At 43.9% G+C, this 14,420-nt stretch overlaps 1 protein-coding gene across 2 annotated transcripts in view; it reads left to right on the forward strand.

Moving 5' to 3' along the window:
• Window positions 1–221: 221 nt before the first annotated feature.
• Window positions 222–14,420, forward strand: part of LOC147829396 (uncharacterized) — a 129,501-nt gene continuing 115,302 nt past the window's right edge. For both annotated transcript variants that reach the window (XM_087206271.1, XM_087206272.1), the window contains exons 1-2: window positions 222–2,259; window positions 12,720–12,884. In XM_087206271.1, coding sequence (XP_087062397.1) covers window positions 12,855–12,884 — 30 coding nt within the window. In that variant the 5' untranslated portion in view covers window positions 222–2,259; window positions 12,720–12,854. The remainder of the gene's footprint in view (window positions 2,260–12,719; window positions 12,885–14,420) is intronic.

The raw sequence follows: 14,420 nt of genomic DNA on the forward strand, positions 1-14,420 counted from the left end.
CTCTCCCACTCACACATCAACCCCTGCTTCCCAGGATTATTTGAATCCATCACAATGACACCTTACTTTGTAGTGAGGAATGATATAGGGTAGGCTTGGAGGGTGTCTATAACCCCATTTTACAGCGTAGTAACATAGTTTCAGCAGGGATTGAACCCAAGGTCAAGTGCACAGTAAGCATCTGAGTTAGAATAGGCTCTGGTCTTATGAATCCAAGTGCAGCAAACACTCCACATCAGTCACTCCTGAGCATGCATATGTGACTCCCCAGCAGCAGCCCCTCCTTTTGCACAAAAGGTTAGCTTTAGCCTCATGGGCGGTGTGCTGGAGCTTCTGGGAGAGTGCCTGCTGGGTGGAGAGTTGGGAGACAGAGGCCGGGAGTCTGGGACTGGGGTCAGACTTAGTATGTGGCATACAGAGAGCCCTAGGCTGATGACCTGGTATTTGGTGTTGGGCAGGGATTTGGGTGTAGGGTGGCTACAAAGTGTGGAAAAGGGCAGATAGGGTGGGAGGCCAGTGGTGCCTGAGGGTGGCTCCTCAGCCTTGTCAATTAGTCCCCTTTCACATTTTCTGAAGCTCCTTTCAGGTTTTATTAAGACCAGAGAGGGCTCAGAAAGCCCACACTCAGTGTGAGTGGTGTCTCCTTTCCAAAGTGGTGTGCCAAGCCTCTTGCTACAGGCAATCCTTTGGTCTTCAGACCTTTCAGGCCCTTGGGAGTATAGAAACAAGGTCTTGGTATTTGTCTTTGGAAATCAGAAGAGCGGTGGGCAGATGTTTAGAGGCCACATCAGGCAGCAGGGCAATTCTAAAAGTAGCCAAGGGCCTGCAAAACAAGCAGGAAAGAGGATAATGGCAGAGCGGGCTGCTTTAATTTCACTGTAGGGTAACCAGGGGATGTGGGAAAGGCTGGTATCTGCTGGTTTGGTGCGGGCACTGCCTGAGTCTCTGTCACAGCCACTTGCAGTCCTGTTAAAACAAATGATTGTGATTAGGAAGGAAAAGCGGAGAGGAGCTGGAGTGAGCTCCCACCCACCACCCACGGGAAGCAGGAGAGAAACAGAAACAGATGCTTGGGGCTGGCATCTGGCAGTGCTGGCAGGCTGTGGTTGGCTAGTCAGCCAGAGGGCCCCCGGAAAAGAGAGGGCTGCTCCTAATACTGGCTTGTGAAGCAGTCTCAAAATCTCTGGGGTCCCCTCTGTCCTTGGGGAGCCAGCTTTCAGCAAGGCAGGCACAAGCCTAGGAGCAGCCAGATGTTGCAGAGCTTGGGAGGGAGGCTGCCTTCCTGCTCAGCAGGAGTTTCCAGGGCAAATGGTCCAGGCAGCCAGGCTGGCTCCTGCCTTCGTCCTCTGCAGCCAGCCACTTCCCCAGGCCTGCACTCTGATCTCCGCTCCCCGTCAGGCCCCTCAGGCCCAAGCCCATGGAGTTCACTCTTGCTCTCCCTCACTCATTTCAAAAGGGATGGAAGCAAAGCTGGGATTTTTCATACAATGGAAACAATTCAACAATAAGTCCCAATTACTGTTCTATTCACCATCATGAGCAGGAGTGTCACAGGCAAGATTTTGAGTGTAACAATCAAGAGACACACAAACTGTGTGATTCCACTCACATGAACCCCAGGACAGGCAAAATGAAGCCGTGGTATTGGAAGCCCAAAGAGAATTTACTTGCTGGTGTTAACTTGGAAAGGATTTGAGGGACCCCTGGGGATGCCTGTTCTGGGTGGTGGGGACATGAGTGTATGCAGCTGCAACAATTTCTCAAGTTATTTGCTTAAGTTTTGTGTATTTATATTCTACCTCAATAGAAACTGAAGTTTAAAACAAATGAACCACAAAACAGGGTAATTGTTGCCCTCTAACATGATCTTAAATAGCCTGTCTTGATATTTTCTATGTCATTATTCTTCTATTTCCTCCACGGTACTAGGGATTGAACCCAGGGCATTGAGCAGTCTAGGCAAGTTTTGTAACTGGATGTCCCCCCAAAGCCTAATGTGCTCATAGATGGGGCTTTTGCGTGGTGATTGACTCATGGGGATATGATACTGATGAGTTTATAGCTAAATGTGATGCTGGGAGGTGGGAGGAGGTGAGTACCTGGGGCATGGGCTGAGTTCCAGGTCCTCCTTTGTTCCCACTCCCTGCTTCTCACTGCCATGCCATTAACTGTTTCTTCTCTGTGATAGCCCTCTGCTGTGCTGCCCTGCCTTGGAGCCAGCTGACTGTGGACTGAAATCTCTACAAACTGTGAGCCAAAGTAAATCTTTCCTCCTTTAAGTTGTGGGTGTTGGGTATTGTGTCTCAGTGACAAGAAAACGACTAAGAAAGCAAAGTCTCTACCACTGAGCCACATCCCTAGCCTGTGATTACTCTTTGTCACTTCAGAATGCACACAAGTGTATAGTAATCCTCCAGTACACACAGGGAATACATTCCAGGTACCTCATTGGATACCTGAATCCATAGATAGTACTATATCTCATATACACCATGTTTTTTATGTATGTCCTCTATCATTGGCGCATAGTAGCAGAGTTCCTATGTTCTTCCAAGCTTTATGTCCTGACGCCTCCTTTGCATCCATACTCTTGTGCTTTAGGGGCATTACTAAGCAAAATGAGGCACTATGTTACTGTGACAGTCAATCGGATAACCGAGATGGCATTAAGTGACTAATGGGCAGGTAGCATATATAGTGTGGATACAATGGACAGAGGGAAGATTTATGTCCTAGGTGGGACAGAACAGGGTATCACAAGATTTCATCAGGCTACTTAGAACACTGAATAATGTAAAATGTATACATTGTTTATTTCTGGAAATTTCTATTTAGTATTTTCAGACTGTAGCTAACTGTGGTAACTGAAATCATAGGAAACAGGACTGTAGATAAGGGGGACTCCTGAAGAGTTCTGACCTTCCAAAGCAGCATTCTATGTAGTGTGGGGTTTCATACTCTTTAAAGAAGTTATTTTGAACTTCTGGGTATATGAAATGAACCTGTAGGGGTGAATCCAAGTGTAGAACACACAAATCCTATCTTGCATATAGCCACTCCCTTCCTACCCTGCAGTTCAGGGAAGGAAATTGTGCTGTGAAGGATGGAGTCAAGGTTGTCTCTGTTCTACCCCCTGAGTCTCTCTTAGAGGAGAAGAATCGTGAGTTCTTGATTACTAGAATAGCTGCTGTCATGAGATCCTTGGGCCTCCTCAAATACCTGGTAATTCACAAACTGTTTCTCCTACTGCTAAGCAGGTGCACACTAGATGATGCATGGGGTCTATACCCTGCTACCCCTTCTTGCCCAGCCTTGGTGGTACCAAGAGCTAAACCCAGACGGGAAGCTATACTAATGGCTGCAGAGCTGAGTGTGGCGGTATATCTCTGTAATCCCAGCACTTGGGAGGCTCAGGCAGGAGGATCGCTATGAGTTCAAGGCCAGCCTGAACCGCACAATGAGATCCTGTTTCAAAAAACAAACAAGCAAACAAACAAATAAACAAATGAACAATGGCTGCAGAGAAGCCACAAGAGAGGCCCAAGTAATTTGTTAGTGGGCATTCATTTCTCCTGAGTAGCTGGGAGCCTTGTGTTGAACAGGGAGAAGGTGAACTCTGTCATTAGTTTTCATTTCTCAATAACTGACCCTATTAGGTGGCTCCAGGGTGTTGGAAGGGCAGCTGGGTTGTAGCTAAGTTCATGCCAACTGTCTCCTAGGCTGATCCTGAGGTGCAGAGGGAGAATGTAACAAGATTTTATTCAAAGCTAGACTTCAGCTAACTCTGACTTAGAAAAATGCTGACACACAGCCCACATGTGATCAGACACATTTCTCGCATTTTCTGGTGTTCTCAGTGAAAGCTACTGGTGTTTGATGAACAGAAACAAGCTGCCCCGCTGATATTTCCTCCCAGTGCCAAGTGTTTCTGCCAAGACTGCTGAGCACCCGCCATATTGAAGGGGTACCTTTGTGCAAGCTGGTGCAATCAGATGCTTCCCTCCATATTGGCAGGGCCTGTAGTGTTTTTTCACCACTCTGACAGAGCATAGCTGTTTCATTCTCTATGCAGTGGCCATGTGTAAGGGTGTGTTAAAGTTGTATGTGTGTGCACACGTGTATCCATATCCATCAACAGATCCCAAGGTTTCTGTGGAGGGTACAGAGGCTGGTACTTTCTATGCCAACCTAAAACCTTGTTTGAAAATACCTTACCTGCTTTTTAGGAGAAGGGAATTCTTCCTTGGAGCTGTATCTTTCCTCTACTTTGGGGCCTTATTTCATTTTTGTTCCTGGTGAAAAGGAGATCTAACTCTTGAGAATCTTAAACTACTTCTTCAGTAAAAAGATGCTCTTGGTTATTTTTACAATTCTGTGGATCATTAAGAGGCCTTCCATGTTGTTAGAAAATGAAAACCTGCAGCTCAGGAGCCTGTGGATGGAGCTGGACGTGCCTTGCCCTCCCACGTTTGGTGGTATATTAATAGCTGGGCTAATTGCTCCCATAATGATCCCAGCAACAGTAATTTTTTTTCTGGCACACCCTGAGCAGAACCTATCAGTGCATAGACAAGCTGATGTGCAATTAGAGCCCTTCCTGGGACTTCCAGGCCAAGTCTTTGCAATAGTTTTTCTGAGGTCCAGTGCTTCTCTGGGATGCGGGTCTGCCTGGGCCCAACTGCTCTGATCTCACTGGCTTTTTCTCTTTTCTCTCTGGCCCATTTCTCTTCCACAACCGTGAAGAGGGGGTGATGTACATCTATAGGATAATGAAAAGGAAACCCCATACCATTTATCCATCATTCTATCACTGTAGCATAATTTCCAATGTTCCAGGATGGCAGAGAGGAACATTTGTCTTGGCATGATGGGAAGTTCCCCTGGATTTGCCTCTGGAATTTGGCTTACCCTGAAATACCAGTGAAGATGAGGGGACAAAGGCCAAGTCAGACAGCGGCATCACCACTACCAAACATCTCAGAAGTTACCATGGATAAAAGCTGGAATCCCCGATGGTTTTTCTTTTTAAAACACAACTTTTACTAAATAGTGTGAGTTGGCCACTGTTAAGACAATGGACCTGTCCAAGCATCTTGTTTAGAAATCAAGGGGAGAAAGACATTGTGGGGCCCAGAGCAAATGAATTGCTCCCCAGAATGGAAAACAAATGAGCCGAGGTATAAATGGACAGAAAAACAAAAGGAAGAGATTCCCTCAACAATGCAGACCATTGAAGGGAAGGGGCCTTGGACAGAGGCCCAGGTCGTGGGACCAGCTGAGGTATGGTGGGATGGGGCAGTTTAGCTGTCAGCACACAACAGGGGGAAGTATCTTCTCTCTCTCACCCTGTGCCTCCCAAGAACACTGTGCTCCTCTCATTTTCTTGCTTCAGCTGCTATGACTCTGCTGGAGAAGTTTTGTGCTTGTAATAGAGTACTGCCCAGGTGTGTCTCCTGTCCCCTTGCTCCAGTCCTGGGCTGGTTTGTATCAGATGTGCACAATGGACTCTGGCCACTACTTTCTTCATGAGAGCGGGCAGTAGTAAGGTCTGTGGCTGGCTCACTGGAACAGATGGACTCCTGTGTAACTTGACCTCATTGTCCCTGTTGCTAATGGATCCAGCTTGAGCACAATGGTCCCAGTTACCCCCTCCCAGAGATTGAAGTATCTTTTTCTTTCTAGAATATGGGATCACCTTGTCCTTGGGGCACATCCACAAAAGTCATTATGGGCCCTCCTGTCTGAACAGGTGTGCAAGAAGAATCTTTGTCTACCTGGAGTCACCAAGATTTAGTTCTTCTGTTCCAGGAGCCACAGGTGCTCCTTGCCTTATGATGGGATCATGACCTCCAAAATTCATTATGACTTGAAAATATTGTAAGTCAAAAACGCATTGAACAGGGCCGGGGACTTAGCTCAGAGGTTTCACCACCTGCCGCGCAAGTGCAAGGACCCAAGTTCGATCCCCAGTACCAAAAAAAAGAGTAAAGAAAAAAACGCATTGAACAAACTTAACCTATTAAGCATTGTAGCTTAGTAATGCAGTGTGCTGTGGGTATGGGGTGCTCCTCCTTGTGGCAATGAAGCTGACTGAGCTGCGGCTTGCTATCATTGCCCAGCACTGAGGGAGAGGATCTTACTACGTATCACCAGCCTGGGAAAAGGTCCAAATTCAAAATTTGAGGAATAGTTTCTACTGAATGCATATAGCTTTTGGACCATCATAAAGTCAAAGAATCATAAGACCAACTATTGTGAGCTGGGGACCATCTGCAGTGGGGGAAACCACTGGGCAAGATTTGGGTGGGGAGTAATCTCTGCATCTTCCATCACCAGGACTCACCTTGCTGCCCATCAGCAGAATTCCTGGAAATTTAGCCCAACCTGGAGCATCTTCTTTTCGTGGTGATAGTTATGGTTTATATCTAGATATCTCCCAAAAGCCTCATGTTCTCATAGGTGGGGTTTTGGGAGGTGACTGGGTAATAGGTGTGTGGTACTCATCAGTGGATCAGTCCTCTGATGGGTTTATAGCTGGGTGTGATATTGGGAGGCAAAGCCTGGTAGGAATAGGTGGTCACTGGGGAGCATGACATATATATGCTTGCTCCTCTTCTTTCTGCCCACCATGCCATGGACTGTTTCTCCTCCTCCATGCCCCTGTTATGCTGCCCTGACTTAGAACCAGCTGCATATGGACTGAAACCTCTACAAACCACGAGCCAAAATAAACTTTTCCTCCTTTAACTTGTGGGTGTCAGATCTTTTGTCCCAGCAATGACAAAGCAACTAAGACACAAACTCATCTCAGTTAATGCTCAGATCTTGAAAAGATTCCAGCCCAGGAGCATGGGAAATGAGGCCCAGGCCTACCACTTAGGGCTAGACTCATTGAACTTTTGAGATGAAAGAAATCAGACAACTCCTGATCTCAAAATCTCATTTCAGATGAACAAACAAAGCCCTGAGTGGAGGTAGGTGACCAGTCTTTGATCACAGAGGTCATGTCAGAATCTAGATTAGCCTAAAGTCTCCCTCCCAGGGTACCATGTAAAACTTCAAGTAGCATAAAGGCAGCTGTTGAGGATACTGGCATCAGCCTGAGCCTTGTTTGTAATATGGACGGAGAAAAAATATTTCACTCTTCCTTATATCCCTACCAACTACTAGCAAAGGACTCCCTGCCCCCTGCCCCCAGTAAATTGCCATCCAGAAAGAAACAGACCAAGCTCAGACAGGGTTAGACTGGAAATTTCCAAGACTGGAGCAAAATTGTCAGAGGACCGGATTATGTTACCCAAATAATTCTTTTTTTTTGGTACCAGGGATGAACTCAGGACCCTGCACTTGTGAGACAGGTGGTAGCACCATTGATCTAAATACCCAGCTCTACCCCGCTAATTCTTATTGTATCTGTAGGGCTACAGCTAAAATTTATTAACGCAGAGCTTTATTATTATTTCTTTAATGGAGGACCCAAGGGAAGGAGTCCTACAAGTCCCAGATGCTTATGCCAAGTGGCAGCTTGGAAGCATCCATCTTTCCCTTAACCTCAGCCACCCTGGGTGCTATCCAGGTCCTCTTGGGACTCCCTTGTACCTCTGTTTCTCTGCATGTTGTTCCTTTACCCAATCTTCAGAATCACTCTCAGGAGAAAACATCTTTTTGTCATAACTGGATGAGTTAGGTTTGGTTCAGTGAACTTATTCCAACTCATCCCTCAGTGACCCAGCCCTGGGTCTTGAAGCACACACATAGTGTATGCATACACAATGAATGAAGTGGCATCCTCTTCTATGCTTGGAAAAAAAGAAAGCAGCAACTTTGGAAGCAAAATTAATTCCTACTAATTCCTAACCCATTTGAGAAAAAATATGAAGTTTCCCATGCCCAGGGGATATGAAACTGCATTTTAGAAAACCTATGAGTTCAAAGGAAACACAGGGCAGTGTGGGCAAGACAGTTAGTGTCAAGAAAGGGAGAAGAGCACAGAGAAAAGAGGGGGACAGGATAGTGGTGGTGGGGTTTGAGGACAGATGAGAAATGCTGGCAAGTCTCATGTCTTCGCCGATCAAGCGAGCACAGGTGAGGACCATAGGTCTAGAGGAGGCAACTTGGGCTGGAATGTAAATCTTGTACACTCTCCTTGGAAAGATGGTGGCTACGGATGGAGAATCTTAGTAATGAATCATAATCTGGAAAATCAGAGAGAAATCCCATCTCAGGCAAGAACAGCTGTGTTCTACTGCACCTTGGGTTTTTGGTTAGAAGTGAATGAAACGTTGACCAGAGCCCATGTTGGGGATGGCAGTGGTGTAGTGTAGGGACCTGCTAGGTTCTACTGTTATGTGTAGGACGTCTTGGGATTGAGGTGGTGTAGGTGTGTACATGGACCACAAGCAAAAACGGATACACAGTTTAACATCCTCATATGGAGTCTGACTTCCAAAATCCACAGTTACTTAAACTAGTAGAATGCTTAGAAGTTTGAAAAATGCCTTTACACCATACAAAACCTTACCCTATAGGAAGGGCAAGTGTGGGAATTAGTATTTGGTGCTGAGAAAACTGGGGCTCAGGCAGATGGAGTGACATCTAGGACAGGTAGTGTGGAGGTGGTAGACCCAGGTGGAACCCATGAGTTCCAAGTCTACCTCACCCCAGATGCTTGCAGGTTTACCTTTCACCCCGGAACAGTGCTACAGTTCTCCTTTCCTGGGGAATGTAATCTCTCTTTGTCTATTTTCTATTGCTATCACGGAAGTGTAGACTAGATAATTCATAAAGAGTAGAATTTATTTAGCTCAAGGTTCAAGAGGCTGGAAAGTCTACAATGTGATGCCAGCATCTGCTTAGCTTCTGGTGGGGGCCTTCCTGCTGCATCCTGACATGATAGAAAGCATCCCATGGTGAAACAAAACAATTTGCCAAGAGAGTTCACTTGTGTAACAAGGCAGCTCCATGATAACTCATTGGTAAATCTATTTATTTGTTGGGGCAGAACTCATGTGACCCAATCACTACCCAAAGGTCCTACTTCTCAACACTGCTGTACTGGGGACCAAGTTCATAACATATAAAATTTTGGGACACATTCAAACCATAGCAGATATCTTTAAAAAATTGAAATTCAGTTAGTATGGAAGAAGGGGGAAGATGATGTTGAATGCGCAGTGTTGTGGTTTGGATTAAAAATATCCCCCAAAAGTGTCATGAGTTCAGAGGTGGGTCTTTTGGAAAATGATTAGATCATAGGGTGTTAACTTCATCAATAAATTGGTCCTTTGATGAGTTCGTAGGTGAATGAGCTGTTAGGAGGTAGAAGCTGGCTAGAGGAAGTAGGTCACTGGGAGTGTGACCTGGAAGGGTACATTCTGGCCCCAGTCCCTCCTGTTTCTCCCTGGCTCTTTCCCTCACTCTCGGATTTCTCAATTCCATGAGTTGAGTGGCTGTTCTCTGCTGTGCTCTTCTACCACGATGTTTATACCTTGGAGCCATCTGACCATGGGCTAAAACTATGAGCCAAGATAAATTTTTTCTCCTTTAAGTTGGACATGTCAGGTATTTTGTCCAGCAACAAAAAGCTGACTAACACAGGTAGTCAACAGATATCCATCACACATTCAGTCATTCCCTTCAGGTTGCCTCCAGGATTTTGCTCATGCATTCAGCCCTGTGTTAAAGTGCCTTGCACGTGTTACTGCCCCCGGATACTTATATTTCTACAGGATTTGAATGAAGCCCGTAAGACTTTTAAGTTTTAATGTGTACTACCCGATTATTAATTTTATTTTTTATTGAAGGATACTATTTGTACATATTTATGGGGCACAGTGACAATTTGATACATGTATATACTGTGTAATGATCAGATCAGGATAAAATACGGAATTCTGTCTCCTCAAACATTAATCATTTCATTGTGTTGAAAAACTTTGTATTCTTCTTTTCTAGTGATTTTTGAAATGCATTATAGATTATTGTAGACTATAGTAATCCCACAGTGCTACAGAACACCAGAACTAATACTTTGCAACTGTGTTTTGGTGCCCCTTATTTAACCTCTTTCTATCTCCCCTGCCTCCTGACCCTTCCCAGTCCCTAGGGACCATCATTCTACTCTCTTCTGTAAGACTGATGTTTTAGCTTTCACAAATGAATGAGAACGTATAGGATTTCTCTTTCTGGGGCTGGCTTGTTTCACTTGCCATGATGTCCTTCAGTTCTATACACTTCGATAGGATTTCATTTTATGGCTGAATAATATTCCATTGTGTGTATGTTCTACATTTTCTTTATTCATTCATCCATTGATGGATACTGTGGTTGATGCTATATCTTGGCTATCATGAATAAATAAACATGAGAGTACAGGTACCTCTTTAATATAATAATTTCACTTCCTTTGAATAAATTAAATAGTAGTAGGATTGTTGGGTAATATGGTAGTTCTATTTTTAGTTTTTTAAAGACTGTCTATGCTATTTTCCATTTATGATGTACTGGTTAGGTGGTTCTTTCCCTTCATTTTATTGATGTATACACTATGACTTGCCTTGTCCTTACTCTGTGTCAACTAGTACTACAGCATTGTCCATACTTCTCGAGGTTGCCCTTAGAATACCTTGGAAGCCTGCCTGCCTGCCTGCCTGCCTTCCTTCCTTCCTTCCTTCCTTCCTTCCTTCCTTCCTTCCTGCCTCCCTCCCTCCCTCTTTCCCCTCTCCTCCCTACTTTCTTTCTTCCCTCTTTCCCTTCCTGGCTATCCTAATTTATATTCCCACCAACAGTATGTAAGAGGTATCCTTCCTCTGCATCCTTGCCACCATTTGTTTTCTCTTGTCCTTTTGTTAATAGCCATTCTACACAGGGTGAGATAATATCTCACTGTGGTTTTGATTTGCATTTCCCTGGTGACTAGTGATATTGAGCATTTTTAGATACTTTTTGGCCATTTGTGTGTCTTTTTTTGAGAAATGTCTGTTCATACCACTTGTCCATTTAAAAATTGGATTATTTGGTTTTATTGCTGTTGAGATTTTTAGTTCCTTATGTGTTCTGGATACTAATCACTGGTCAGATGAATAGCTTGCAAATAGGTTCTGCAATTCTTCTGGTTGTCTCTTCAATTTGATGATTGTTTTCTTTGTTGTGCAGAAGCTTCTTAGGTATAGTCCCATTTGTCTATTTTTACTTTTGTTGCCTTCACTTTTAGGGTCATATCCAAAAAAACTTATACCAGTGTCTTGAAGAATTTCCCCTATATTTTCTTCTAGGAATTTAATATTTTCAAGTAGGTATTTGATCCATTTTGAGCTGATTTTTGTGTGTGGTGAGGGAAGGGATCTAGTTTCATCCTTCTGTATGTGCTGCCTGGTTTTTGCCAAAAGTGCTGTGGCATCCACACTCTTTGGAAGTGGGTGGCAAAACCAGTCTCCCCACATCTTTTCTGGCTTCCATTTGGTTTTCCATTGTCCTGTGCCACCACCTTTTTGGGAAGCATTTGCTGCATGCCAACCAGATGGCTTAAAGTGGCCCAATGAGTTAGTAGTGGTAGTTAATTGCCTTCAGATACTTGACTTCTAAAAGACATCTGTTCTTAAAAGCAAAGCGAAGCCAGTCTGGGATTGGCAAATTTTGCCAAAGCTCTAACTGTCCTAATCTCTGGAACTTGAGTTCTGATTCATGATCTGCTGCAGAGGTGGCTTCTTCCCTTCACTTTATTGATATGTACACCACTACATCCCATGCCCTCACACTACATGCCAACTGGTGCTAAGCCACTTCTTAACAGTGCTCTTTAGATTTCTTGAGTTTCCCCTCAGAATATCTTGGGTGATTTCCTTCCTTTGTTCTCTCCCTCCCTCCCCCACTTTTTCTTTTTCTTTTTGCCTTTGATCAACTCAGAGACATGAGACAAGAATCAGCCTTATTGGTCACCTGACACCTGGAGCATCTGCTGTTTAATAGTCATTGCCTTATGTTGGAGGAACTGGGTTGAGAGAGAAGGCTGAGGTATAGGGATGTGTTTATTTTGCCAATTCAAAGACTATTTTGTAGGCAGGGTTCAAGGACTTTTTCAGTGCAATGACATGGTTCTCATATGTCATCACGCCATTGTGCTACATGGCAAGTGAGAATGATGACTGGCTGGTAAAGCACAGGCCACTCAAAGTCCCAACAATTTGCAGATATCCTTGGGATAAAGCCTGTGTTTGTGTGATTATGATAATGGGGGGCTTATTTGTCATTGGCTGTCTTGTTCCAAGGGATAATTTCTTAATTATGGAAAACATCACATTCTCTACAATCATATTGAGAATCTGGTTGGTTTTGGTGCTCTATTGTACTGCATGGTGACCATAGTTAAAAATACTATACTGTATGTTTCCCAATTGCTAAAAGAACAGCATTTTAATGTTTTTAACATTAAGGTGATAGATACATCAATTAGCTTGATTGATTCATTCTACAATGTGTACAAAAGTTATATCACCTCATATCCTATAAATAAGCACAATTATTATTTGCTATGTAGAAATAAATTGTAAAACATTTCATACATCAGACATTAAAAAGAAAAATCTGAATTTTGTCTTTGAGAAATTTCTGATAATATTTGCAAGAGCACATATTCCAAGTGTTGTTTTTATTTTTATGCGTGTGTGTAATATTGGGATAGAACCCAGGGAACTGAGCTATATCCTTTCTATCCCTTACAGGGTCTTGCTGAATTGCCCAGGCTGGGCTTGATCTCATGATCCTCCGGCCCGTGACCTACCAAGGTCCCCAGTCGTGCAGAAGATGCCGAATCACCCCGCTGCAGAAGAGTGGCCACCTGGTTCCACACTACAAAGATGCAGAGGGCACCAGACCACCCGACCAAGGTACTGTGTCCCGCTGTTCCCGGCCCAGAGGTAGGGGCTTCTGAGCCATCGTCCCACTGCTCCTGGTCCAGAGGAAGGGGCTTCCAGGCCACCATCCCTCCCACTGCTCCCAGCCCACAGGAAAGGGCTTTTGGGTCACCATCCCTACCGCTGCTCACGGCCCCTGTCCCACCTCACCCAGCTCAGAGGAGGTAATCCGTGCAGGCACTAACAGCCCCCCACCCCAGTCGAAATGAGAAAACATGTAAATAAGTCTCAAAACCAGACTTCCAGATCACCTACAGCAACCCCAAAGGGAAATGAGATGGAACACTCTGATATTCAACCACCCGGACCCACTGAACTGGCAACAAAAGGGGATCTGGAAAAAATGAAATCAGAAATAATTTCTCAGATAACAGGAGAAATTGTGCCCCTAGTGCAAGACATGATTAATAAATCTAGAGAGGAGCTGAGGAACATGATGGAATCCCAACATAAGAAACAAATGGAATCCATAAAACAGATGCAAATAGATTTCTAGGACATGAAAAACTCCATTGAAAGTCTACACAGCAGAATGAGCCAATGTGAGGACAGAATTTCAGATATAGAAGATAAGATTGCAATTAGTGACCAGGAAAAGAAAAATTGCTTCAAAATTCTAAGGGAACATGAGAAATCAATCCAGCAGCTGCTAGATGATGCAAAGAAGAATAACATAAGACTGATTGGGCTCAATGAAGAAACAGGAGAGAGTGCAGATGACATAAAAAAACTCTTCACAGAAGTAATGGCAGAAAACTTCCCAAGCAGGGGAAAAGAACTTGACATACAGATAAGTGAGGCATATAGGACTCCAAAGAGCCTTGATCAAAAAAAAATCTACACATAGGCATATAATTGTTAAGATTCATGATCCTCCTGCCTCCGTCTACTAAAGTGGTGGGATTACAGATGTGCACCATTGTACACAACCTAAGTGTTGATTTTTAAAAAAATGGATGTGAGCTGGGTATAGTGGAACAGACCTGTAATCCTAAGACTTGGGAGGTTGAGCCAGGAAGATCACTGTGAGGTCAAGGCCAGCCTGAGCTACAATGAATTCAAGATTAGCCTGGACTGCATAGTGAGAGTCTACCTCAAAAAAAAGAAAAAAAGGTGTAACTATAACAACAAATGGAAATTTATATATGAATGAGCATGGATTATAGTGTTAGCAGCATTTTAAAAAGAATAAAAATTTATTTTTTGTTTATTTTATTTATTTTTTGGTACCAGGGATCGAACTCGGGACCTTGTGCTTGAGAGGCAGGTGCTGGAACCACTGAGCTAAATTCCTGGCCCAAAAATTTATTTTTCAAACATGTATGCTTTTGCCTTTTATCCACACTTCCCTCATTTCAGCTATTTCACATGTGGAGCTTACTTGGGTATATTAAATTTTATGCAGAAATCAGATGTTTGTAATTTAAATATTTTCAACATAGCGTTATTGAGTTTCTTTATGAATGAAGGACTCACCAGGTTAGAATGAATCATGGGAAACTTTCTAGG

Source organism: Heterocephalus glaber, unplaced genomic scaffold, assembly GCF_053883595.1.
Source record: "Heterocephalus glaber isolate CG9 unplaced genomic scaffold, H.glaber_assembly_v1.0 deba00000621, whole genome shotgun sequence".
NCBI lineage: Eukaryota > Metazoa > Chordata > Mammalia > Rodentia > Bathyergidae > Heterocephalus > Heterocephalus glaber.